Here is a 24,055-nt window from a genome sequence, read left to right on the forward strand (position 1 = left end):
GCCCAGGTACAGCAGAGATTCTGGCTAGCCCAGGTGACTCTGGGACAAGGAGCCTCGCTGGGGGCTCATGGTAGTAGACACTGAGTGCCTATAATGGTGGCTGGAGCTGCAGATGTTCAGACCCACCTCCCCCACCAGGAGATCGTGGCACCTCCCAGCCATAGTCTCCTCTGGCTGGCTTGCAGGGGCAAGCGGTGGAGGCCACATCCTGGGACAAAGTCTCTGGGAATATGCTGCAGGGAGCCTGGGAGGAGCGGTGGGGGAGGGACGGAGCCGAGGAGCGAATGGGCCTGTCCCCCGTGGGCACGGGTGGATCTGGAGGAAGACTCATTGGCCCAGCACAGAAAAGGGCTGAGCTTTCGAGTACCAGCTCATGCTGCCAAGATATTTAGGTGCCTAACTCCCCTTGATGGCACCTAAAGACATTTGAGGAGCAGGGCATGAGTCAATTTCCCACCACACTGCAACTAAACCCGGCTCTGTTGGGTCCTCGGGCCCAGCTGAGAGAGCTGTACCCCAGGGATCGGACAATTAGGAGATGCATAGGCTGCATCATCCAGTCTGTCCTCCTGTAGATCACAGGCCAGAGACCCTCGCCTAGTTGCTCCCCTCCTGCAGCATCATCTTCTCTCCTGCCAGGGGGATGGCCGAGGGGAGGGGAAAAGCGGCATCTCACTGAGCTTCCTGCCTCTTAAAATACATCCCCACTCCTGGAGCAGTTGCATCAGCCCATCCCAGATGACACATCTCGCAGGCAGCCGGCCAGGCAGCCTTTCCTGGGCTCCGTAGAAAGAGCAGCTGCATTCTGCTGTCTCATGGCTAAATCAAACGCACCCTGTCCTGGCGCTTCCAAGCGGCGCTCGCAAATAGCTGGGTTTGGAGTCTCCCGCCCGCCCGTCTCCGCAGGCTTGGCATTCGATTACACTGAGGGTGATGCTGCAGGAATCAGTTTGGCTCAGGGATCGGTGAGGCAGCTGCAAGCCCCAGCTCTCCTTCAATCGGTTTCTATATGTAGAGGGAATCAATAGAGTCGCTGAGCTCCTCCTCCAAGAATTCCCTGACCACACCGCTGAGAGGTACCATTGCCATCCTACAGTCGGGAAACTGAGGCCTGGCTTTTACACGATGGGCTTGTCTACAAGGGCAGCTCCTCCTGATTAACTCCATGCGTGGGTGCGCTTGTTCCAAATTAGCTCCATTCACTTGGGAAGCGAGGGGGAAGTTAACGCCAGGCAGGGCCAGATCTGGATCTGAGGACCTGCCCCATGATGACCCCCCTGTTCGCTGCTTTAGCAGCACTTCTCTCTCCTGACCCCTGGAGCGACCCAATGGGCCGGTCTGAGGATTGACGCCGAAGCAGGGCGACGACTGGGAATTAAACATCATCGCTATGTGGTGTGAGGCCAGTGGGAGGAAAGATGGTCCAGTGGTTAGGGCCCCAGCCTAGGAGGTGGGAGACCTGGGTACCAGTCCCTGTTCTATCAAACGTTTCCTGTGTGATCTAGGACAAGTCACCTGCACCCATGGGAATCAGGGGCCTAAATACACGTGAAGATCTCTAGGCCTTAATTTCTCCCTCTATAAAACAGGGACGATGCCCGTGAATGCATTTAAATTGTGAGGTGTCAGATCCTGTGCGGATGGGGGGCAGCTAAATAAGGAAGTCACTCCAGGAGAGGCTGGGGTAACATGCGTCAGCTGGATGGAAGCGTACAATCCAGCAGCCCTGCCCTGCTTTGGGTGAAGTTACACGGGTGGCAGAATCGGGGTAGAGAAGGCCTCTTGGCTGGGTACCAGGGATGTTTTTGGGACAATGCAATGAGCTGAAGCAGGTATAAGCTCAGCTCTGAAATCCATCTAATCCTCCTCTCTCCAGCCCCTGCGTGAATCTGCTCGGACATTAGCCCACTGCAATAAAAACATATGCTGGTGCATTGTGCCAGGTGGCATCATGTTGGATCACTGCAGCCTGGGCCGCACCCTCTATGATCCTGCTACTGCTCCAGCCTCCCCATGCCCAGAACAGCTCTTGGCTTGCCTTCAAATCCCACTGGCACCGAGAAATTCAGCTGAGTCCTGGAATTATCCACAGGTAGCACCCTGAAGGGAGAGCGTGGGAATATTGTCTAGGTACGTCAATAACCAGCCCTTTCTCTCTGCTTCCTAAACACACAGCAGATGTCTCGGGGCTGGTGGAGGCAGCTAAACCGTGGCTGCTGTGAGAGGGGACGTGGGGGAAGGATTACTAAGCCTCTTTAAGGAGGCAGTCACTTGCAGAAGATCAAAAGAGAGAGAGATGACTTCACCCTCAGATGTTAGCCCCGTTCCATTCAAACTCCATGGAGCTTTTCCCAGGGCTCTTAGAGTGGAATCCTCCCCCGGGCCCACGCAGAATAGCGTCGCTCCAAGCGAAAGTCTTGCTGGGTGGGGGAAGATGCTGCGGAATCATAGGTGACTTTCATTCCACTTTGCTGGCAGCAGTTTTACCGAGGGGTTGTCTAGGCTAGAGTTTTTGCTGGTGTTTTAACTCAACTAATTGATTGCCAAGTAACTCAACTTTAGTAATTGGGATTTATGACTTGTATTGCGCCAGTACCCTGGGAGCCCCGGTCATGGTGCAAGGTGCTGCACAAACACAGAACCAAAAAGCCAGGCTCTGCCCCAGAGAGATCACTAAGCTAGACACACCACAAATGTTTGCAATTAGGGCTCAGCCTCTGTGACCTGCAACAAATGTCTGTGGAGTGTCCAGACAAGCTAAGCAGGTTGGTATATTGCTTTGAAATGTGATGGGACAATTAAAGGGCAAGACACTGAACCATTGAGGTGGGAAGCCGGTTGCTTTATTAAATGATAGACGAGGCACAGAATACATTGCGCGGCTCATCGGGCACGCCTCAGCTGGTTTTACGAGCGTGGAGGACACGGCAGCAGAGCAGAAAGCTCGGTGGGAGCGGCCGATCTGCGCCGTCCGCTTCAAAGCCGTTGGTGAGGATCCAAAGCAGCCAGCCAGCCGAGGAGTCCACTCGTCTTTGGGTTACACTGTATCATCTTCATATACTTCCCGGAACCGACGAGAGCCCTGCGTGCTCAGTGATAGCTCAGCACAGGGAAGAAAAGAAAAAAAGGTCTCATTCTTTCTCAGATCAGGACTAGCCATGAATGACTGGACAAACTCCATAACGGTCCTTTCCTCCCTGGGTGAAGAATTTGAGTGACTATCACCCATTCATGATCGGTGAGGAAGAGGGCTAGGCCTAAATCAATGTGATTAGGTTGTTTCGTCCAGGATCTTTGTTAGATCAACAGGAGGGGAGGTAACGAGCCAGTCTGGATGCGTTGGGCCATATCTTCAGCTGGTGTCAATGGCTGTTTCTCCACAGGCTCTGAGGGAGCAATGCTGATATACACCCACTGGGGATCTGGCCCATTGACTTCAAAGGAGATAGGATATACACCAGCTGAGGATCTAACCCTGTGTATATGCAGGTCAATGTGTGACTCTAACCAGCGTGCAGTGTGTCTCTCATCCCCCAAGGCATAACTGTCTGATCACTGCAGGTAGGGGGTGCAGGTACACAGGACAGATCTAGCAAGGTGTTCACAACAAGGGAGGAAGATGCCCTGGAAAAAATTTTGCCTTCAAGTGCAGCTGAGTTCCTGACATCCTCCTCATTAAAACTAGAGGCAAAGATACAGGTGGTTGTCTCAGCTGTATCCTGTATTGTTATCTTGGCCAATACCCAACCACGATTCCCGGAAACACTCTTTCAGACGTAGTACGTTTCAAGGGGCAAAAAGGACCATGTAGAATAGAGCCCTAGTTTACTCTGGGTGATGATTTCTCTCTTGGCTGGTATAATTCACATCTGATGCTGGAAATGGACAAGACAACCCCAGCTCAGAGGAGACCTTCATTGCTCTAAGAGGAGCACTGTCCTAAAAGGACGTCGGGTGGTTCTCTAGACCTGGCGTGTCAAAGCAACCGCAGCCTTTGCAACTCAGTAACCTTTGCAAGTGCTGTCAGAATGTATTTCGCGGTGGATCGAGGTCATTTTCCCCATTCACAAGCCAATGGACTGTAGTCATTTAGATTAAAAAAAAAAGGCCGTGAAGGTCTTGTAAAGACATAGCATGTCAATTAAATACCTTTGTAAACAAAGCAAACAGAGAAACCAGAAGACGGAAATTAAACAATTCTAGAGCCGCCATGGAGGAGGGAAAATGAGCCCGATTCTTATTGCCTCTAAGGCCTGCTCATGTAATGGGGCCTTACTAGGGATGTGAATTATGGTTATGCACTGCCAGAGTGGTGTCGAGTGGCCGTAGTATAATTGAGAGTCAGGTCCAATGCGTAATTTGTCGTATGAAAAAAGTAATTAAAAAATCCCTCCCAATCCTAAAAGCCTCCATGTTGCACCTAAAAGGGTGAATTTCCCCAGGTCTGGGAAGGGATGTAGCCAATGCATACAGCAATGTAGCGCTTGTGTGTTACTCTCCGTGAACTGTGTACCCCACGGAGACAGGACTGAACCCCAAGCCCCTGATTCTACTTTGCTACATTCTACAGAACACTGGAATTTAATCCTCAAGTGTTTAAAAAGAAAATCCAAACAAGTGTGTTAAAAAAAAATCATTAAAAAATTGGTAAGTGTTACAAGGGTAAATTTCCTAAATGTTGCTTCCGATTGTCAATAGAAAATGGCCTATTTTAAGTTTAGAAGGGGGCCAGCTATTAGAGGAGACGGGTGAAGATACCACATCTGCCCTACAATTACATGGTTTCACTTGAGCAGAAGTAACAGCTGTGATGTGTCTATGGTCAGTGTGTCCCTGGACCCCTTCAGTCATCTTCTGAAGACCACGATTCCTGGTCATCTTTGAGCTGGAATTTCAGATGCTGGCTGGGTCCCAGGTGAAAGACATCGTCTCCGAAAGGGGATGGGACAGAGATGGTCTGAGCCTCAAGGTCCTGTCTTTGCATGTGAGCACTCTGCATTATGTCAGCGAATTTGCTCTTGTCGGTTTCATCGGAGACCTGGCCTTTCTTGGAGTGTTCTTCTCCAGCTCCGTGGCCTTCTTCGTAGTCTGGCGTTTGCAATGGGCTCTGACTTAGCATCGTTTCCAAGATGGGGAAGGCCTCTGGTTCCTCTCCGTGTAATTCCTGGGTGATGGTGACCTTCCCAAAGAATTCATCCCCAGAAGAGCTCACCTCGTGCCCTCTGGATTTTGCACAGTCATTCTGATCGGTGAGTGGCTGCAGGTCTGAGATCCCATTCAATATCTGCTCTCCATGCAGCCCGTTCATTTCTCCGTTGGCATTGCTCTCCGTCCACACGTGGCTGGACGTCGTCAGTTCCTTGGATTGCGGTGAGGAGTCCAGGACAGTCTCCTGCAGAGCCCCTGTCTCACTCATGCCGCCGTCTCTCCCAACCTCCTGGGTCTGGTCTGACACATCAATCCTGCCTTGAGCCTGCTGTTCATCTCCAGCGTGCAGCTCCGAAAGCCTCGCGCCCAGCATCAGCTCTTGGTTAAACTCCAGAGCTTGCTCTACAATCTCCAGGATGTCCGAGTCTTTCATGACATCTGCCGGAATCTTTGCTACCGTCTCCATGGAGTGGTCCATGCCACTTTGATTCATCTCTGTAGCATCCTTTGGCTGCCCGGGGTGAAGTCCTCCGCTGACCTCTGGATCAGAACCCGGATGGGATTGGGTGACATTGGGTGACTCATCCTCCGAGGAGAGAGGGCTGCTAGAATCTGGGCTTCCTTTCTGGCTAAGAGGCAGTTGCCCTTCCAACAGAATCTCTCCTAGCTCAGCCGTGCTGGTCAACGGAGAAACCTTCCGAGCATCTTCAGGGTGTACGTCACCAGGCTCGGGAGCATCCAACGTTCCGTCGCTCTCTGTTTGAGCACCACCTGCAATGCTGCCACAGTCGCTTGCTTTGCTTGGGAAACCATCCTCCTTTTCTGGCTCCCAGGTGAAATCCGAGCAGTGAGGCTTGCTCTCCTCTGGAGGAAACTCTCTACCCTCGCTTTCTTTGCCCGCGTTGCTCTCCTGTTCCACCTCCTCCTCCGATTCAGCCTCAAAGAGGCTCTCATCCCTTGGCACTTCAGACAGCGCCAGGAGCATTTCTGGATCTTCTCCGGTGAGATTTGATGTTTCGACCTTGATTTCTTCAAAGTCCTCCAAAACCTCAGCTTCCTCCAGACAGGGTGTCTCTTGGCTGGGTGCCGAAACCATGAAATAACCTCCTTCTTCCTCTGCGCGCTCTGATGTTCTTGCCAACACCGGGCCAGATTCATCCTCCTCATTGCTTTCCTTCTCTTGGGAGCTTGATGGTGCGACCCTGCTTTCTAGCTGTCCTACGTCATCTGGGGAAACTGCAGTGCTTTCGGGGGCTGGTGGTGAATCTCCACCGTCATCACTTACTGGAGGTGGTTGGTTGGACATGGCCTCAGCCAGCACCTCCTTTTCATAGAAGCGCAGGGGTGTGCTATCTGGCAGCGTTTCCTCCAACATAATCCTCTTGCCGCTTTCCAATTCCTCCTCCTCCATCCCTTCCATTTTCTGGGAGGCATTGGGGGAGACATCCTCCAGGGATCCCAGGGAGTCCTCAGATTCTGAAAAGTCACCTGGTGCCTGGGAGGCCATGTCTATGTTCTCCAGCCTCTTAGGCTCTTCGCAGAGTTCTCCCTCAGCTTCACCCGCAACGTCTACCTTCTCCCAAGGCTCCTCCAGCACCTCGGTCTGTTCATCGCTGATTTCATGGCTTGGGGAGTCTCCAAGCTGCGGGGCAGGTTGGCTCTGGATGGCCTCATGCTCTCTTTCGCTGCTGTAATGGTCTTCTTCCATCAGCTCCGTGCCGGGGCTGGCCTCCTGCTCCGCTTCGTTGTGTGACATTGGATGCTCACTGCCTATAAAGTGACCTGCATCATCATCTTCATCATCATCTCCCATTATTTCTTCCATCTCTGCACCCCAACTGCCCTTTATCTGCTCACGTTCATTTTCTGTTACTCCTGTGCTGGTCATAGTGTCCGCCCAGGCTGGTTCTTGCAAAGCAATGTCAGCAGCTTCCCCTATCTCCGAATAGCCCTCTGCATCTTCCTTACCCTCCCCTTCCTTCTCCTTTGGCAGGTGCCTTTGATGGTCTTCTTCCACTTCTTCCTCTCTGCCCAAGGACTCCAGTTTCTGAACATTCTCCAGACCTTCGTTGGCCAGCATAATGTCTTGTTCAAAGCCGTTCTCTTGCAGATCCCCAACCTCCTCCTCTAAGGTATCTTTCTCCTGCTTTAAGTTTTCATGTCTCAAGCCATTCTCATCTGCGCTGAGATCCTCGCGTCCCAAAGTTTCCTCTTCCAGCTTTGCCTTGTGTTCTTCACTGTCCCCTCTGGTTCTGTCCAGGGTCTCATCCCCCAGGATGTTTTCTTCAGCCTTTGACACAGTCTCATCCCCAAAGATGGCCTGTTTGATGCTCAAGAGCTCACGGTCGGAGAACATCTCTTTCCTCCCGTCCTCTCCTACTGCGGCATCAGTCTCATGAAGTGACATTTCCTGCTGCTCAAACTTTTCCTGCTCAGCGCCACTAAGATGCTCTTCTTGTGGGCTTTCCACAACCAAAGCTGGGTGACTTTCCATGGGAAAAGCTTGAGTTGCTTGTATTTCCGCCTGCAGAAATTCACTTTCCAGCATCTCTGCTTGGAAGTTGTCTTCTTCATTCTCCCTGGAAGGGCTCCAGAGCTCTTGCCTTTCCTCGTCTTCTGACAGATTCAACGCTTCTGTGCTCACCACCTCAAGGTCTTCTTCTCCGCGGTCAAACTCTTCCACATTCCCTTCAGTGGCAGGTAGGTGACTGTGGCCACTTATTCCAGCCTCCCAACTCTTTCCCTCTGCTCCTGTTAAAACCAGCCCACCTTCATCTAATGGACTTCCCCGCTCTGTGCTCTTGCAAACTGCATCCGTCTCCCCGCACATGTCTGCGCTCTGTGACCTTGGTGTCTCTTCTTCTTGACTCTCATTCTGCTTCCAAGATCTCACTTCCTCCCGGGTCTCTATTTCAGGCCTTCCCTCGGTGGCTAGAATATCAGGGATGCTTTCTTCATTCCGCTTGGTGGAAGGACCCAGCCCTGACTGTGACTCCTCTCCGCCCTGCTGAGCAGAACGTTTCACATCCGGGAGCTCCTGGATGGCGGCTTCCCTGGTCTCCTCTTCAAAACGGGGCTCTAGGCCACTGTCCATTTCATCTGTGGCTTCGATGCCTTTGACTGCCTTGAGCTGCTCTGCTGGATGACTGGCTTCCATCTGGCCTTCATACTCAGTCTCCTTTCCTTCTTCCAATACCTCTGCGCTGGGAGAAGCAGCTAGCCCGTAAGCCTCTTCCAGGGGAGCAGAGACATAAGAATGCACGTAATTTGGGGCCTTATCTGCTTGCAGAGGGCCGGAGTCCACAGCTGGTTCGGAGCGATCTATTACTTCCTTCAGGGCATCTTCCAATGCTTCGTTGACTAGCTGCCTGGGACAGAGCGAATCCTTGGGAGCCAGCTTCCCAGGTGGTTCTTCACTGGGATCTTTCTCGACCTCTTTCCTGGCTTCCTCGTGACATTCTTCCTCCTGGCCAAAGTCACCTGCTTCCACCTGGCTTGCAGGTGGATCTCCACCTTCTGCTGCCGGGCTCCTGCGTTCTGTGTCTGGATCGGACCGTCCCAACGGCCGTGGCTCCGGCACTGCGGAGCGCATGGAGTCAAGCTGCTCGAACGGCTCCCGGGAGAAAGAGTGGGCCACCATCTCTGCTTCGGCGGCTTTGATCATCTCCCCGGCGTGGGACGAGCCCAGCGTGACGGGGATTGAATGGCCCGGAGCGGCGGTATCCCTCACCGCCTGGGCACTTTTCAGGAGTGGGGACTGAAGGACTGAGTTGATTTTCTGGAACTCTCTAGCAACGGGGCCGTCGCTCTTGGGGAGCACGGCGGCAGCTTGCAGCTTGGGGGAATCGATTTGGTTTCTCAGTAGCTGTGTCTTGCTCTCTCCCTTCTGGAAGGTGGTGGGGCTCAGTCGGTGGTCCCAGGAAACCAGTCTCCTGCTCTCGGGCGTCACAGCTTGGAGTTTGCTGTTACTCACTTCCAGCTTGGCATCTGCAAAGAGCACAGAGGAAAACAAGCAGAATCAATATCCAGAAGTGGATCCCCAGGGAGAAAACACCAGCTACTCAATGGGTAAAGAGTTAGCCAAGAGAGGCAGACCGGGAACTGAAGGCTGGAGGCTGAAACCAGACAAATTCCAGTTAGAAGGCACGAAAGCGAGGGTGATTACCTCTTGGAACAAACTACCAAAGGAAGTGGTGTATCCTCCATCTCTGAATGGCTTCAGGTGAAGACTGGCTAGCTTTTTGGAAAGATGCTTCAGTCAAATGCATGACTCCAATAGAGATGCAGCTGCTTACACCACAGGGATAATTTTTATTTAGCGTCTTTCAGAAGCGCCGACTTTCTGATTTCCCCAGGGGTGCTCGAACCCCGCTCTGCCCCAGACCCCGTCTCCCATTCCACCCCTTCCCCCAAGGCTCCACCCCCACCCCCCCTCTTCCCACCCCCACTCTGCTGCCCCGTTCCACCCCCTCCCCTGAGCATGCCCCGCCCTTTCTCCACCTCTTCCTGTCCCCCTCCTCTCCTGAACAGCTGATCTGCAGCGGACAGGAGGCGCTGGGAGGGAGGGGGGAGGAGCTGATTAGCGGGGCCTGCTGGTGGGAGCTAAGCACCCACTATTTTTTCCCATGGGTGCTCCAATCCCGGAGCACCCACAGAGTTGGCACCTCTGGCGTCTTTCCTCCAACCAGTGGGTAAAATTCACCCCACAGCAGTGGGCCAGCACCACCCGAGTCTCAACTATTTTGAAGCCTTAAGTGGGACTTAAGTGGTGCAAAGTACTTGTTCTGGATGCTGGGCAGGGGGATGAGTTTCACCCCGTAGGCATCGAAGAATCACCCATCTTTGGAATGCAGCCACCTCTGGGGTGGAACGTGACAGCGCACAAGAACGCTACTCAAGCAATTAGGTGTGGGATGGGAGGATTAAGAGCCAAACTCTACCCTCCCTTGCAAGCCTATTGACATTTAACAAGGTGGTACAGCTGTAACTAAAGCAGAATATATGGATAAAACTTAAAAATCACATTTTTTTTAATACACAAGGAAGATGACTCTGTCCTACTCCACCTCAGATGGGCATAGTGGCAGCTTGTTACTTAACAGTAACTGAAAACAAAAATGCATAAGATCTTTTAAAAATGTGAATGAGGCCTACTCTGAGTGCTTAGAATTACATTGCGGTATCTCCCCTAGACGCTAGCTTCAAAGACTTAATAACCTTTTCATGCAGATTGTTAGATGAATGAATTAGAAACACGGGGCTGATTACCGGGCTCCAGAGGAATCCAAACAATAATAATACCTTGTCTAGTATCCTCCACCCGATGCATGTCAGCATTCAACTGACACCTATTACACCTCCCAACACCCTAGGTGTGGTTGATGCCAACTCCTGCGCTGTTCTGGCAAATCTTGTGATACTTGGTGTTTTTCTTAAAGCCCCAGCTCCAGGAGTCTTGTGATTATCGCAGCTTTCATTTGGGAAAAAAAAGTTTCTAACCTCCGTACTTGCAGAGAAAACCTTGGAAACATGAGCCCTAAACACTCAAAAACCAGAAGGAGAATACAGAGAACCTCAAAAATAGTATTTACAAAAAATAATCATGATTTTTAAGCCAATCTCATGATTTTGGGTTTTTTTTGGAGAGGGCTGACTCCTGGTTTTTGAAGGCTTGGGGCTGGCAATGTTATAAATGGGGGGGGGGGACACGATTAGCTGAAATAACTAAAGACCCCCTTTCTACTCCCTGTGCCCCCATCCTCCACTGTGGGGGACGTTACAAGGGCTATAAAACTGCAGTGGAGACATCAAGAGCCTAGGCTCTGGGGACCCCGCGAGGGGGGTGGGGCTCAGAGCCCAGGCCCGAACGTCGACAATGCAAGTTTTAGCCCGAGCCCCGCGAACCTGAGTCGATCGACCCGGGCTCCGAGATTCGGCGCTGCGGGATTTTCGATTGCAGCGTGGAGGTAGCCACAGAGCCTTGGCGGGCGAGATCAAGCCGCAGCAGCTCATGCGGCTAGCCCTGGAGGCCTCCGGTTCACGGCCTGGTGCGGCAGGGCTGGCCTACGTAACAGGCACGGCCCAGACGGCGTACGGGAGCTGGAGGGGAGGGAGGAAACCGTCTTACCTCTGAACCCATTGACCAGTTTGTACTCTGCTGAAGGCATCTGCAGCCTGCTGCTCTCAGCTTCCAGGAGCGTCCTGAAAGGAACAATCAGACGCCGTATTATTCATGGAGTACGGCAGCTCCCTGAAGCCCCACCCGAGACCAGGCCCTGCTGTGCAAGGTGCTGTACGTAGACACCATAAGAGGCCTGTATAAGTGGTGCCCTGACACGCTCCAGTGGGGCGGGTGCTGTCACCTCTCCAGCCATCGCAGGGCTGTGGGGCTGCCACAGGACCCAGCGATGGGCTGAAGCGATCAATAGCCGTAACCCCCCCCCCCAGCTAAATAAATACGGGGCCCGTCCTAAGGCGGGAGAATCCTCGGGGGGGGGGGGGAGGAGCGAATCAAACACAAAGAGCTGCTACTGAAATTCAAAGGGACGCGGGGTGAAAGGATCCAGTTTTGCTCCATTTCATCAGGGAGGAAACTGAAGCCCGGAGAGGGAAAGTAACTGGGGGACGGTCACCCCCCTTCCCCGCAGAGAGGTTGTAAAAAGAACAGAGTAAACTCGCTTCTGTCTTGTCGTATTGACTGCACGAACACAGCCTCCCAGCGTGGACCTGGCCTTAGACACGTCTGGAAACTCAGAGCAACTCGAAGTCTCACATCCCCCCTCCCGCCCCATAGCGAGGCAGGGCAGTGCGACACACGGGGAAACTGAGGCACACAGCAGCTACACGACTCGCCCAAGCTCACACGGGGAGTTTGTGGCAAAGCCAGACATAGAACCCAGCGAGAGTTCTCACCACTAGACCATCCTGCCTCTCACGCTGTCTGCTAGCTGGAACGTGCCAGGAGGGGGGGGTCTCTTGCTGCGCCCCCTCCCCCCAAGATCTTCAATCCCAGCCAGAGGCTGAGCGCTGACGGATGCACTGTGACCGCTATCGCACCATCACCACCCCCACATTCAGCGTAACCCTGGGGGCCCTTACGTGCTGGGACGTGGGTCATCACGGGACCCTCAACCCGGCAGCTTTGCCCGTGGGACGCGCTTTGCAATGCTATGTGCGCTCCGTCGCTCCCTTTCTCCTTTGCAAAATAGAACCCTCCCCTCCAACCGCCCACCCGCTCACCCACCCCCTTTCATCCCCTCACAATACCACCCGTGCACACAACACTACCCCGCTCTGCAGCGCTAGAGGAGAGCCACCTATTCTTGAGACCCAGGCCCTCGATGACATAATGACTAGTCCTGAAGGGGCTCCCCCCTCTCCACGGAAGACACTATTCTCATGCTAATCCTCCCCTCCCAACTATACATTTGTCTGGGAGCCATCTGGATGGGGAAGGTGGGGGTAGGAATGCAGCTAGCCAGCAGGTTCCCAGGGAATGTCCTTTGCGGAGGAAGGGAGCAGAGAAACGGACAATAAAGCCAAAGGCGCCTTTTGCACCCGGCCAATAAATGCCACGTTTCATGTATTTATTTATTTCTTAATCCCTTTGCAAAAGGGGCTTTTAAAAAAAAAAAAAAACCAAACCAAACCAAACCACCCAAACTCTTGTGAGGTCCGGAGGCTCCGTAGCTGCGCACGCTTCATTCTCACCCACAGGGAGCTGCCGCTCCTGGCTTTTTTCACGTCTCCACTGTGGGTGCAACAGTGGGTCAGATGCTTGCTACAGCGACGGAAGGGGTTTTTCCATCAATGCAGTTAATCTGGCCCTCCGAGAGGCAGTGGTTAGGGCAACAGAAGATTCTTCCGTCGATCTAGCCCTGTCTACAGTGGGAAGCAGGTCGGCTTAACTACGGCCCCCAGGGGGGTGAATTTTTCACCTCCCTGAGCGTCATTGCAATGTTGACTTTTAGGTACAGAGAAGGCCTGGCAGAGCCCCGTAGTGTAGATGCAGCCTCTGCCGACATAAGGGGTTTTTCTGTGGGGACAGGAACACCGACGGGAGTGTGGTTTTTTTCACACCGATGGAGCCATACCGACCTAACTTTTCTGTGTCGGCCAAGCCTTGGAAGGCTTACTAGGCAGCAGGTTTAAAACGAACAAAAGGACGTACTTTTTCACCCAGCGCACAGTCAACCTGTGGAACTCCTTGCCAGAGGATGCTGTGAAGGCCAAGCCTATAACAGGGTTAAAAAAAGAACTAGATACATTCATGGCGGATAGGTCCATCAATGGCTATTAGCCAGGATGGGCAGGGATGGTGTCCCTAGCCTCTGTTTGCCAGAAGCTGGGAATGGGTGACAGGGGATGGATCACTTGATGATTCCTTGTTCTGTTCATTCCCTCTGGGGCACCTGGCACTGGCCACTGTCGGTAGACAGGATATTGAGCTAGATGGACCTTTGGTCTGACCCAGTAGGGCTGTTCTTATGTTCTTATGCTTTGCCAGCGTAGTTGTATTGCTACCCTGTACGGGCAAAGTGCTCCAATGTGGACGCAGCTTGACCGGCACAGCTGCGTTGCGCTGGGAGAGCTGAAGTGAAATAAGCCGTGCTGGGAAAAGAACAGCGTTGCCAGTAGAGCCGTGTCTGTGCTAGGCGGGATCAGACTTCTTCACCCTCCCCACACCCCCCGCCCGGCCGACAGAGCTATGCCGGCAAATATTTGTAGCGTAGGCCTGGCCTATGAGATTTAGGAGCCTAAATCTGCGCTAACTCAGTCCTGGCCTACACTTAAAATGTAGATCTTCAGGGGTGTGATCAATTCATCCCCCTGAGCACCATAGTTATGCCGACCTAGTCCCCAGTGTGGACGCAGCTATGTTGATAGGATTCTGGTTACCGCCGCTCGGGGGCGTGGATCACCTACGTGGACAGAAGGGGGTTTCCGTTGATGTAGGAAGCGTCTATGCCACAGCTGTGGCCCGTCAAGAGAAATTTGGGGCCTTGGTACATCATGTTGGCTAGAGCCCCGCCCCCTCCCATTGCACCCCAGCTCCAGAATCTTTGGGGGCCCACTCACCTGAGCTCAGGGCCCTAATACAATTGTTCCTCCCCCCGCCTCATCAGCCCCGGCCACTGGAGCACCCGTAATGTAGACGTGGCCTCAACACCACACTTTGACTGCGTAGCACGGACGGCCCAGTTACAGCGCTTTCAGGGTCATTTCAGTGGGCGCACACTTAAGTCCGTGTGGTCTAAGCCCCCCCATGTGTTGACAAGCCCTTAGGCACTTGGGAGCCCGAAAAAAAAAAATCAATGGGATGGAGGTTCCTAAATCACTTAGGCTTTTGAAAATTTTACCCGTTTGCTACCTGGGAGCATTTTTTTGGTATAACATACACCATGAAATTAGCTGACATGGTTACACTGGCATAGGGTTAGGGTTGTTCCATACACCCCCAGCCCGTGTGAACACTCTTAGTCCAGTCTCAGGAGATGCGGCAGACGGCGGCAATGCGGCCTATGGGATAGAGCACTGGATTGGGTCTCAGGGGATGCAGATTCTAGTCCCTGTTCTGCGAGGTGACCATGGGCAAGTCACTTTCTCTCCCTGTGCCTTAACTTCCCCATCTGTAAAAGGGGACTAATGCTGCTTTTCTACAGGTGAAAGGGGCTAGGAATTGATATTCGGGTTTAGCCTCTGGTCAGTGTTGAAACTTGCTCCGGTTTGGTGGCCTACATACGCCATTTCGTTTTGCCGGTAGTCCAGGCGGCTAACACAATTGGCACTAACCAGTTGCCTCGTCTTAGCAGAGGGATCAAGGGCGGAACGGGCCCCGGAGACTTAACTCCCTCCTCATTCCTCCTGTGGATAAACAGCTGGCAGTGCCTCCCAGGGCTTGCTAGACCAGGGGTCTCAACCTTTTTCTTTCTGAGGCCCCCACAACATGCTATAAAAACTCCCGTGCTACAATAACTGGTTTTCGGTATATAAAAGCCAGGGCCGGCGTTGGGGGGGGGGGGAGCAAGCAGTGCCCCATGACCCAAGGAGCACCACGAAGCTACGTTGCTCAGGCTTCTGCTTCAGCCCCAGGTGGCGGGGCTCAGGGCCCCGGGCTTCAGCCCCATGCGGTGGGACTTCTGCTTGGTGGACCCCCTGAAACCAGCTCACGGCCCTCCAGGGGGCCCCAGACCCCTGGTTGAGAACCACCGCTCTAGACCATGACCACGGGACACACAAGGGTTGGGTGGAAGGAGCAGAGCAGTGGCTGTCATAGAATCATACAATATTAGGGTTGGAAGAGACCTCAGGAGGTCATCTAGGCCAACCCCCTGCTCAAAGCAGGACCAATCCCCAACGAAATCATCCCAGCCAGGGCTTTGTCAAGCCAGGCCTTAAAAACCTCGAAGGATGGAGATTCCACCACCTCCCTAGGGAACCCAGTCCAGTGCTTCACCACCCTCCTAGTGAAATAGTGTTTCCTAATATCCAGCCTAGACATGTCCTACCATCAGCACACCAGAGCCTGTGATACTCTGCTCCACCATCCTCTCCTTCCTCACCCAACTGAGTCCCGAAGCCACCTGACCTGCTTGGTACCAGCTGACTGGCCTGGCCCACTGCAGGAAGGGGTGGAGAGCAGTTGAAAACACTCGCTGCTCCACCTGCATCCTCGCTGAGCCGCCTTGGCCACGTGAGCTCGCTGGCCCGGTTAACGAGCCGTGTCCTCATTAGCAAGTGGCACAGCCCATCATCTGCCTTTCGGCCACACACAAACAAGAGGGAAGCAGGCGTGAAGCAAACCGGCGTTGGCCTGCCCCAGAGACTCTCACCCAGCTACCCCCAACCTGAGCCCAAAACCTTGTGTTTGGCTAAAGCATCTTCCAGAGATGTGAAGATTTCAAGAGGTGGAGAAGCTTCCACTTCCCTAGAAGCTGGGTATTCTGAAGACCCTCTCTGCCCTGGTTGCCCGGCACTGGCTGGGAGACTGTGCGGATGACTGACATGCCAGGGGTAGCTGTCACCTGGGTGAAAGGAGCTGGCATCGCTCCATTTCCAGGGGGGGTCCCTACAGCCACCAGATTGGCAGCCTCACCACGGACTGAGTGGCCGCTGGGGGGAAAAATGCTCCTCCAACCCCTCGAGTTAGTCTCTGACGCGCAAAGTGTGTGTGGGGGAGACATTGGGGGCCGGTGACGAGGATCAGACCCGGAGCCTTCAGAAGCAAAATGACCTCCCGTGCTGGGGCACTGGGGTCAGTAGAGATTCAGAGGGGAGAGCGCCTCCTACTGACCACCCACCCCGCTCCCTGCAGCACAGCGCCCCCCCAGCGCCATGACTCAGAGGGGAGAGCGCCCCCTACTGACCCACCCACCCCGCTCCCTGCAGCACAGCGCCCCCTAGTGCCATGCTGGGCACTGCGGTCAGCACTGACTCAGAGGGGAGAGCGCCCCCTACTGACCCACCCACCCCGCTCCCTGCAGCACAGCGCCCCCTAGCGCCATGCTGAGGCACTGCGGACAGCCATGACTCAGAGGGGAGAGTGCTGCCGGTGGCCGAAGGGGGAACAACTCACCTGTAGGTTGCCACCTCCAGACCGAGGGACATCTTCAGGTGCATGAGCTGCTGTCTCTCCTCCAGGACGTGAGCAATCTGGACTCCCAGGGCCTCTTTCTCCTGCTCCAGAGACTCGAGGGCCAGCTAGAAACGACAAGCAGGAGGGAGCGACGGTCAGGGCGCTGGCGGGTGACCCCAGCAGCGCTCTGGGACCGCGCCCACTAGCTCCCAAGACCAAAGCCTCCCACGAATGAAGATCTGCTCGATTGGAATCTAAAAGAAACAAACCCAGCTCCCCTTCCGCCAGTACCCGAGCACCTCCCAGTCTGCAAAGTACATCCGCCTTTCTGCGAGGCAGGGCCGTGCTCCTATCGTCATTGGGCCGACGGGAACGGAGGTGCACAGAGGCGAAGGGACAATCCCAAGGTCACGCCGGGAGTCTGTGGCAAAGCAGGGACTTCCACCCAGCTCTCCCGGGTGCTAGGCTAACACCCCACCCGCTGCCCCATCCTCCTTGCGGTGCTCTGAGGAAACACTTAGCATCAGCATTGGGGCTCAGCTCTGAGCACCCTCAGGCTTCAGCGCTGGGCCCCCCGGCACTGGGAGGGGGAGCTGTGGTGAAACACGACGGGCACGGCTGCTCTATCAGACGGCAGCTCCTTGGGGGTTAGGTGCTGTCACTTCGTCTCTCCCATTTCAGGCGGCCCTCTTCAGCGCTGAACCATGGGCACCTTCCTCCCCACTGCAGGGATCCTGTCCGGTCCCACCCCCCAGTCCTAGAGTCCCAGGCCAGAAGGGACCTTCGTCTGACCCCCTGGATAGCTCGGGCCAGAGACCTGCCCCAAAGTATTCCCTAGTGCGGGTCTTTGAGAAAAACGTCCCATCTTCAGCTAAACATCACCAGTGATGGAGAACCCACCCCACCCCTGGATAAACGGTTCCCGTGGTTAATTACTGTCATGAGTAGAAACTGACGCCTTATTTCCAGTCTGAATTTGTCTGGCTCCAACTTCCAGCCATTGGCTCGTGTCAGACCTTCCTCTGCTAGATTGAAGAGCCCGTTAATTCCCTGTGTAGGTACCTACAGACCGTAATCAAGTTACCACTCCCCCTTCTCTTTGTTACCTAAAGAGACTGACGTCTTGCGTCAAGCCCATCCCATTCCAGATATCGAGGGTTCCACCCCTGACCGTGACCAGGAACATTAAAGGACAGGCTAGACCATTCGGGGCCTGCTCCCGTCACTCGGACAGGAGAGCTCTTAGCACCACCCAGAATCGGGCCGTAGACGCCCCGTCATCCCCAAGCCAGAGAAGGGCAGGCAGACATGGGGATCTCCTCACCCCCACCTCCAACCCTACCAAGGAAACAGTGTCCTCCAGTAAAGAAGGCATCTGCCTGGGATGTCAAAGAACTGGGATCTAGCCATTGCTCCGCTGCGGCTTTGCAGTGGGACCCCATCTAAGCCCCTCCACCCCTGCGTGCCTCAGTTTCCCCAGCTGTACAATGGGGGAGGCGAATACTACACCCCCCACCCATTGTGTAAAGAGCTTGGAGATCTACAGACACAAGGAGCTCGGGTTTATTATTACACAGGGAGTGCCTAGCTCAAAAGCCACGGGCCGTGGCGGATGAGGGGTTAAGGCTGGGTCTATTCTCCCAGTCTTGGGGCGCCGGCCGAGCGTCGGAGAACAATGTCTGGGGGGTGGGCGGGCAGGGCTGGCACCGTCTTTTGTAGCCACCAAGTGTTGATTAGCATCTAAATCAGAAGCCGGAGAGTGAAAGGATCAAAAGGTCACTTCGGCTCCTCGCATGCCTCAGTGGGCCGCCCGGCGATGCTGATGGGAGACCGCAGCGGAACAGGAGGGAGGAGTACGGAGAAACACAAAGGCCTGCGTCCCAGGCGCCCCCATCCCAGGGTGGGGTTTTTTCAGTTCCGATCTCCGTTGTGGGGGGGGGTGTCATCCCCCTCTCAGGTAATTTACCCAGTCTCCGTCTACGATCATGAGTGAATTCATCCCTCTGCAGCGGGAAAGTGCTTTTCTCTCATTTCATAGATGGGAAGCTGAAGTGCAGAGAGCCAGATTTCCAAAGTGACTTCGGTGCGGGAAGATAACAATAAGCCCTGGCTCCTAATTAGAGCGTCTCCATCCCTAGATCTCAAAGCACTTTACAAAGCAGGTCAGTGTCACAATCCCCGTTTCACGGATGGGGAAACTGAGGCATGGAGCAGGGACATGACTTGCCCCAGCAATGACAGGAATCGGACCCAGGCGTGACGCTTTCTCGAAGTGCCCCAAACCACAGGGCACCACGTAAGCCCCCCGCCTCAGCGGGAGAGAGATTTGCTGATGCTCAATTGGGTGACCACTCCCGGCCACCCCGGGAGTGCTTCTCAGCCCTGTGCCAGCCCTTACTTTGCCTTGCAGGTAACATTCAGTGCACCCCAATTCCTGAACCCCACAAAAGAGCATTCCCCCGGAGCATCCAGCCCCCGTCACTGGACGCTCACAGCAATTACCAACCTCGCTGTTTTCAAAGACACAGCGCCCACACTGGCTTGTTCTGTTCAACTAAGAATTCACACGAGGCTTCGTATTATGACACTGAGATCTACTTATGATCAAACAAAGAAGCCTATTAACAAAGAGTTTTAAGGGATACTGAGAAAGGCCAGTGGAAACAGAACTGGTGACAATAAAACAAAAGTAAAACAAGCTTCTAAGAGGATAAACATAACATTAGGAAGCTACAAAAGGACTTTGAGGGCGAGAAAACTGCTCTAGCCAGAGTTTGGATCTTGATTTGACAGAAAATCAGCAGATTTTTCATGAATCACTCCCCTCCGCCTGGAGTGTTCCTCCGGGAAATGGATAACCAAATGCCTTTTTGCTTCTCCTTCTCTTTCCCCCAAACTCACCGTTTTGACCCAGAGACGAGACAACCCCAATGTGGGTTTAGTCTCCAATGTCTTCCCATGCTAATTTCACATCCCTTCCCCCGGCGAGCCTGGCTTTTTCGGTTGACTTACATGCAAATGGCGTTTGCTTTGTGTTGGTTTCCCAATGCTTAACTTAGAGTAGAGTCAACCCCATGCTCCAGGTGTCGCTACACCTCTCACTAGCAGACGCTGGGTCTGGATGACAGGGGATGGATCACTCAAAATTACCCTGTTCTGTTCACTCCCTCTGAAGCACCTGGCATTGGCTACTGTCAGAAGACAGGATGCTGGTCTGGATGGACCATTGGTCTGATACAGCATGGTCGTTCTTATGAGAGAACTATCTTCCCTCTTGTCTGGAAAAAAACCCCTCTTTTTCTCTGTGTTTGGCAACAGACTTCAAAGCATAATATCAGTGAGTATCCATAATTCCTCATACAGCATTCATACATACATTTCACAATGATATTCATGACCAGTGTGTCAGCGGCTTTCACTGGATACCTTACGAGACACTCTCTGGATAAACGCTGTGACAGCAATATACTGGGCCTCTGTGTCCCACCAGATCTCCTGGGTTCCAGTCCAACGCACCATCCCCCAGGCCCCGCATTTCAGTGGGACCTTATCTGCTTAGACACATCTGCAAATCCCACAAGGCACCTAAATACCTTAGAACACCCAACCCACCGAGACTAAGTGACTTACCCCAGGTCACACTGGAAAACTGTAGCAGAGCACGGAGCTGAAACCAGCATTCCCCAATGGCAGGTTAGGACACCAGCTACTGCACCATCCTTTCACCCTGTGCTGGGCTCTCTTCCTTCTCTCTGGAGGTTTTCACACTTTCCCTGCTATCCCGAGGCCCGACCCCCAGTCGGGACCATTGAGGCAGCTGTCCTTATAAAGCAAGGCCGTACCGTAGGAAGGCGGAGCTGCTGCCAAGCCAGAGTTTGCAGCAGTGCAGTATATGCTGGTATCAAGCACGGGGGAGGCTGCGCCGGCAGATCTCAAAGGAGGCTGGTGTCATTATCCCCATTTGTCAGATGGGGAAACTGAGGCACAGAAGGAGGGAGTGACTTGCCTGAGGTCAGGTTGGTTAGTGGCAGATCTGGGAATACAACCCAGGAGTCCTGGCACCCAGTCCTCTAGTGGGATGGGTCCTTTGGAGTACATGATCCTGCCACTCCCCTCCCCCTGTTCCACTGACAAGTCACAGGATCTCACTGGAAAAATTTGTTGGGAGAGGGAATAAATTTTTTTCCATTTTGAACCCTGCAAAATGGAAACAACTTCAAAGTTTGGACCAGCTCTGGGTTATACACACAGTGTGAGAAACAGTCCCTGCCCCAAAGAGCGCTCAGTGGTCATAGACAAGGGGTGGGGAAACTGAGGCACGGAGCGGTGCAATGATGTAGCAGGCCAGTGACAGAGCTGGGTGTAGAATCCAGGTGTCTCGGTGCCAATTGTAGCTGGCCCTCTAGGCCCCAGGGACCGTAGCTACCAGAGCCAGCTGCTGCATAGAGTGACCAGATGTCCCGATTTTATAGGGACAGGCCCAATATTTGGGGCTCTCTTTTACATGGGTGCCTATTACCCGCCCCGATTTTTCACACTTGCTGTCTGGAGTCCCACGCCCGGAAACACCTCCAGCGAGCCCTCTCCCCAGCTCAGATCACAGCTCCTCTGTCTCGAATGGCTCTTCCCCATGTGCCTCTTTGCTTGTGGTTTGCATGCAAGCCACTGGTCCCAAGCCAAGTTCTCCTATCAGATTTCTCACCGCCCTTTCCCCATACAGGAAATAATCACTCACCCTTCCTTCACGAGGGATAGGAATGAGGGGATCATAAGTCATCACTAATGATCTCTTCCTCCCCAATCCAATGGGGTGAGGGAGGGAGGGGAAGAGACATGCTGCCTGGCCTAATCACCTTCTGCCCAAAATGTGAAACCGACAAGGCTGCCGGAACCCCTGATCCAGTGACACCAACATCTTGCCGAGAGTGACAGCTTCCCCCATGGGCACAGGGCAAAACACAGTAGGTTTAAAAGCACCTAAAATCAATTCTTCCATGCATGGATTAGGGACAGAAGGAAGAGAAGGATGAATGAGAAAAAAGCAGAAGAGAAGAATGAGAAAGAAAAAAAAAGAAGAGAGGGAGGAAGGAGAAAGAAAAGAAAGATCCTAAAAAAGAAAAAGGAAGAAGATAGAGGAAGATGAGTGAGAGTGAAAAACAAGGAAGAGAAGAGTGAGAAAAGAAAGAGAAGAGAAAGAACTGGATTGGAGTGCTAGGTTGCTGATGAAGCCAGGCTGTGGGGGTTCAGGCATGTTTTTGGGGAGCCAGCGATCCCAGAGGGGAGGGGAGAGTGAGTAGGGTAGAAATCTGCTACTACAAACCCAGCAGGAGGAAGGCTATAAAAAAAACAAAAAACCCTGCACTGTTCTAACCCCATTCCTCAGTCATGAAACAGCCTCCCACCCCAGAGCCTTTTTCATTCCTCTAACACACCAGGCTGAGGGCTGCGGGGTGGGGGGGAATTCCTGGCTGTTCAGATCAGCGGCCCCTAGTAAAATTTAGCCCTGAACTTTCACAGCATTCCTTGACCCTTTTCCATGCTGATAAAAACCCAGCGACATCCCTTCTCCACTGAATTATTTTTGCAGCTGTTCCGCTGTACAAAGCCAGGCGAGATTTCTTCCCCTCCTTCGTCCCATTTTCTGACCACAGTTACCTGAACCAAACAGCTGCTAGGACAACTGGGACTAGAAGATGACGGGGGCATATGGAGGCCACGGGCAACTCGATCTCTTTTCCAAATGAGGTCTGGTCTCTTTCGACTGGGGGTTCATTTTGCAGCATTCTCCATGGGGGTGCAGGAGAGATCAGAGAATCAAAGAGCTGAGTCTGTGAAACTGGCCCAGTCAGCAATTTGTGAGCCAGATTCCGATCGCGTGAATCTGGAGAAACTCCATTACAGTCAATAGGGTTGCTCTGGATTTACACCAGTGTATTTGAGATGAAAATCTGGCCCTAGTCCCGTTAGCTAATAGTTACTCCAGATTTACTCGGATGTGACCAAGATCAGAATCTGGCCCTAACGCCATCAAAGTTGGTAGAATTCCTGCAGATTTAGACAAGTGTATTTGAGATCAGAATTTGGCCCTTGGATTTCCAAACCAGAAATGAATCCACACGAAATCCTCGTGGACCAATCACACCTCTGAACACTGAGGGTGTTTGAAATCGGCCCCAAGATCTGAATTTTGGAAACAGCCCTAGGAGCTCAGCCAACCTCCTGGATCCCAAACCTGATGTGCTGGGCCCGGTTCTGATCCTAGTTACACTGGTATAAACGCAATGGCGTTACTCCTGGCTCCTGCTCAAAATATCCCAGAAACCTAAGATGCTCACTGCAGCCGCCTTTGTTCCACCGAGATTTTGCGGTGGGAGGAAATTTTTTTTCTAGACAGCAACACCAAGCCATCGAAGCATCTCTCATTTCAGAAAGCTTGGGGAGGGGAGAGTGCTGGCATGCCCGGTCCCTGCCGTTTGTATCTTCTCTCTCGTTCTGAAAGGGATGAACCCAATAACTGGGGCAATGTGGGATCCAGAGTGTGAGAACCTAACTTGCATACTGTGGTGACGAGGGATAGACGGATGGGTGAACTGATCATCTACGACCGTGAACAAAGCAGAAGCTGTGTCCATAAACTCATCAGTGACGCTGATTGGTACAGGAGTTCGAAGGGACTCATTTATGGCCCAACTCCCTGTGAACGCAGGTGATCCAAGATTTTAAGGCAGGATGCACCTGTCAGTTTAGTAGTTAAGGTAAACATCCACATATGCTCCATACCCGGAGATTGGCAAAACCAGGGCTAGGCCGGGGGCTTGCCACACGCTTTTGTTTCTGATTCCAGGAGTTGCTGGGAGTTTCCCCTCACCCCCACATCGGACAGTCCCACGTTCACACGCTAAGAAAGCCCCAATTCCAGGCCGCATTAGTCGCTTGTTGTTGTTTGCAGAGCTCGACCGACGTCCGGTTCACGGACTGCGTCCCATTCCCAGCCCCATCAGTGCTGCCCTGTGAATGTTAATTGGACTCTCATGGACTGAGGGAGGTAAGTATCGTTGTCCCACTGTTAGGGAGGGAGAAGCGGAAGCACAGAGAGGGAGTGACCCAGAGGTAGAGCCAGGTGCAGGACCCAGCGGTCTGGGCCTCCAGGCCTGTACCTTAGCCACTGACCCACCCACAGGTTGGTGCAAGGCTCTAATCCACAGGGGCCGGTTTTACTGCTGAGGCACACAGAGGTGGGGATAGAACCCAGGAGTCCTGCCTCCCGCTTCCTCCTGGATGTAACCATTAAATCACACTCCCTGGCATAGAACCCAGGAGTCCTGGCTCCCA

At 53.4% G+C, this 24,055-nt stretch overlaps 1 protein-coding gene across 1 annotated transcript in view; it reads right to left on the bottom strand.

The window, feature by feature from the left end:
• Nucleotides 1-2,821: 2,821 nt before the first annotated feature.
• The window catches only part of NES (nestin), a 22,352-nt gene continuing 1,118 nt past the window's right edge, over nucleotides 2,822-24,055 (bottom strand). Inside the window, exons 2-4 of the mRNA XM_026656258.2 lie at nucleotides 16,724-16,848; nucleotides 11,276-11,349; nucleotides 2,822-9,135 (exon numbers count right to left, since the gene is read on the bottom strand). Coding sequence (XP_026512043.1) covers nucleotides 4,844-9,135; nucleotides 11,276-11,349; nucleotides 16,724-16,848 — 4,491 coding nt within the window. The 3' untranslated portion in view covers nucleotides 2,822-4,843. The remainder of the gene's footprint in view (nucleotides 9,136-11,275; nucleotides 11,350-16,723; nucleotides 16,849-24,055) is intronic.

Source organism: Terrapene carolina, unplaced genomic scaffold (assembly GCF_002925995.2).
Source record: "Terrapene carolina triunguis isolate 2854851 unplaced genomic scaffold, T_m_triunguis-2.0 Scaffold227, whole genome shotgun sequence".
NCBI classification, from domain to species: domain Eukaryota; kingdom Metazoa; phylum Chordata; order Testudines; family Emydidae; genus Terrapene; species Terrapene triunguis.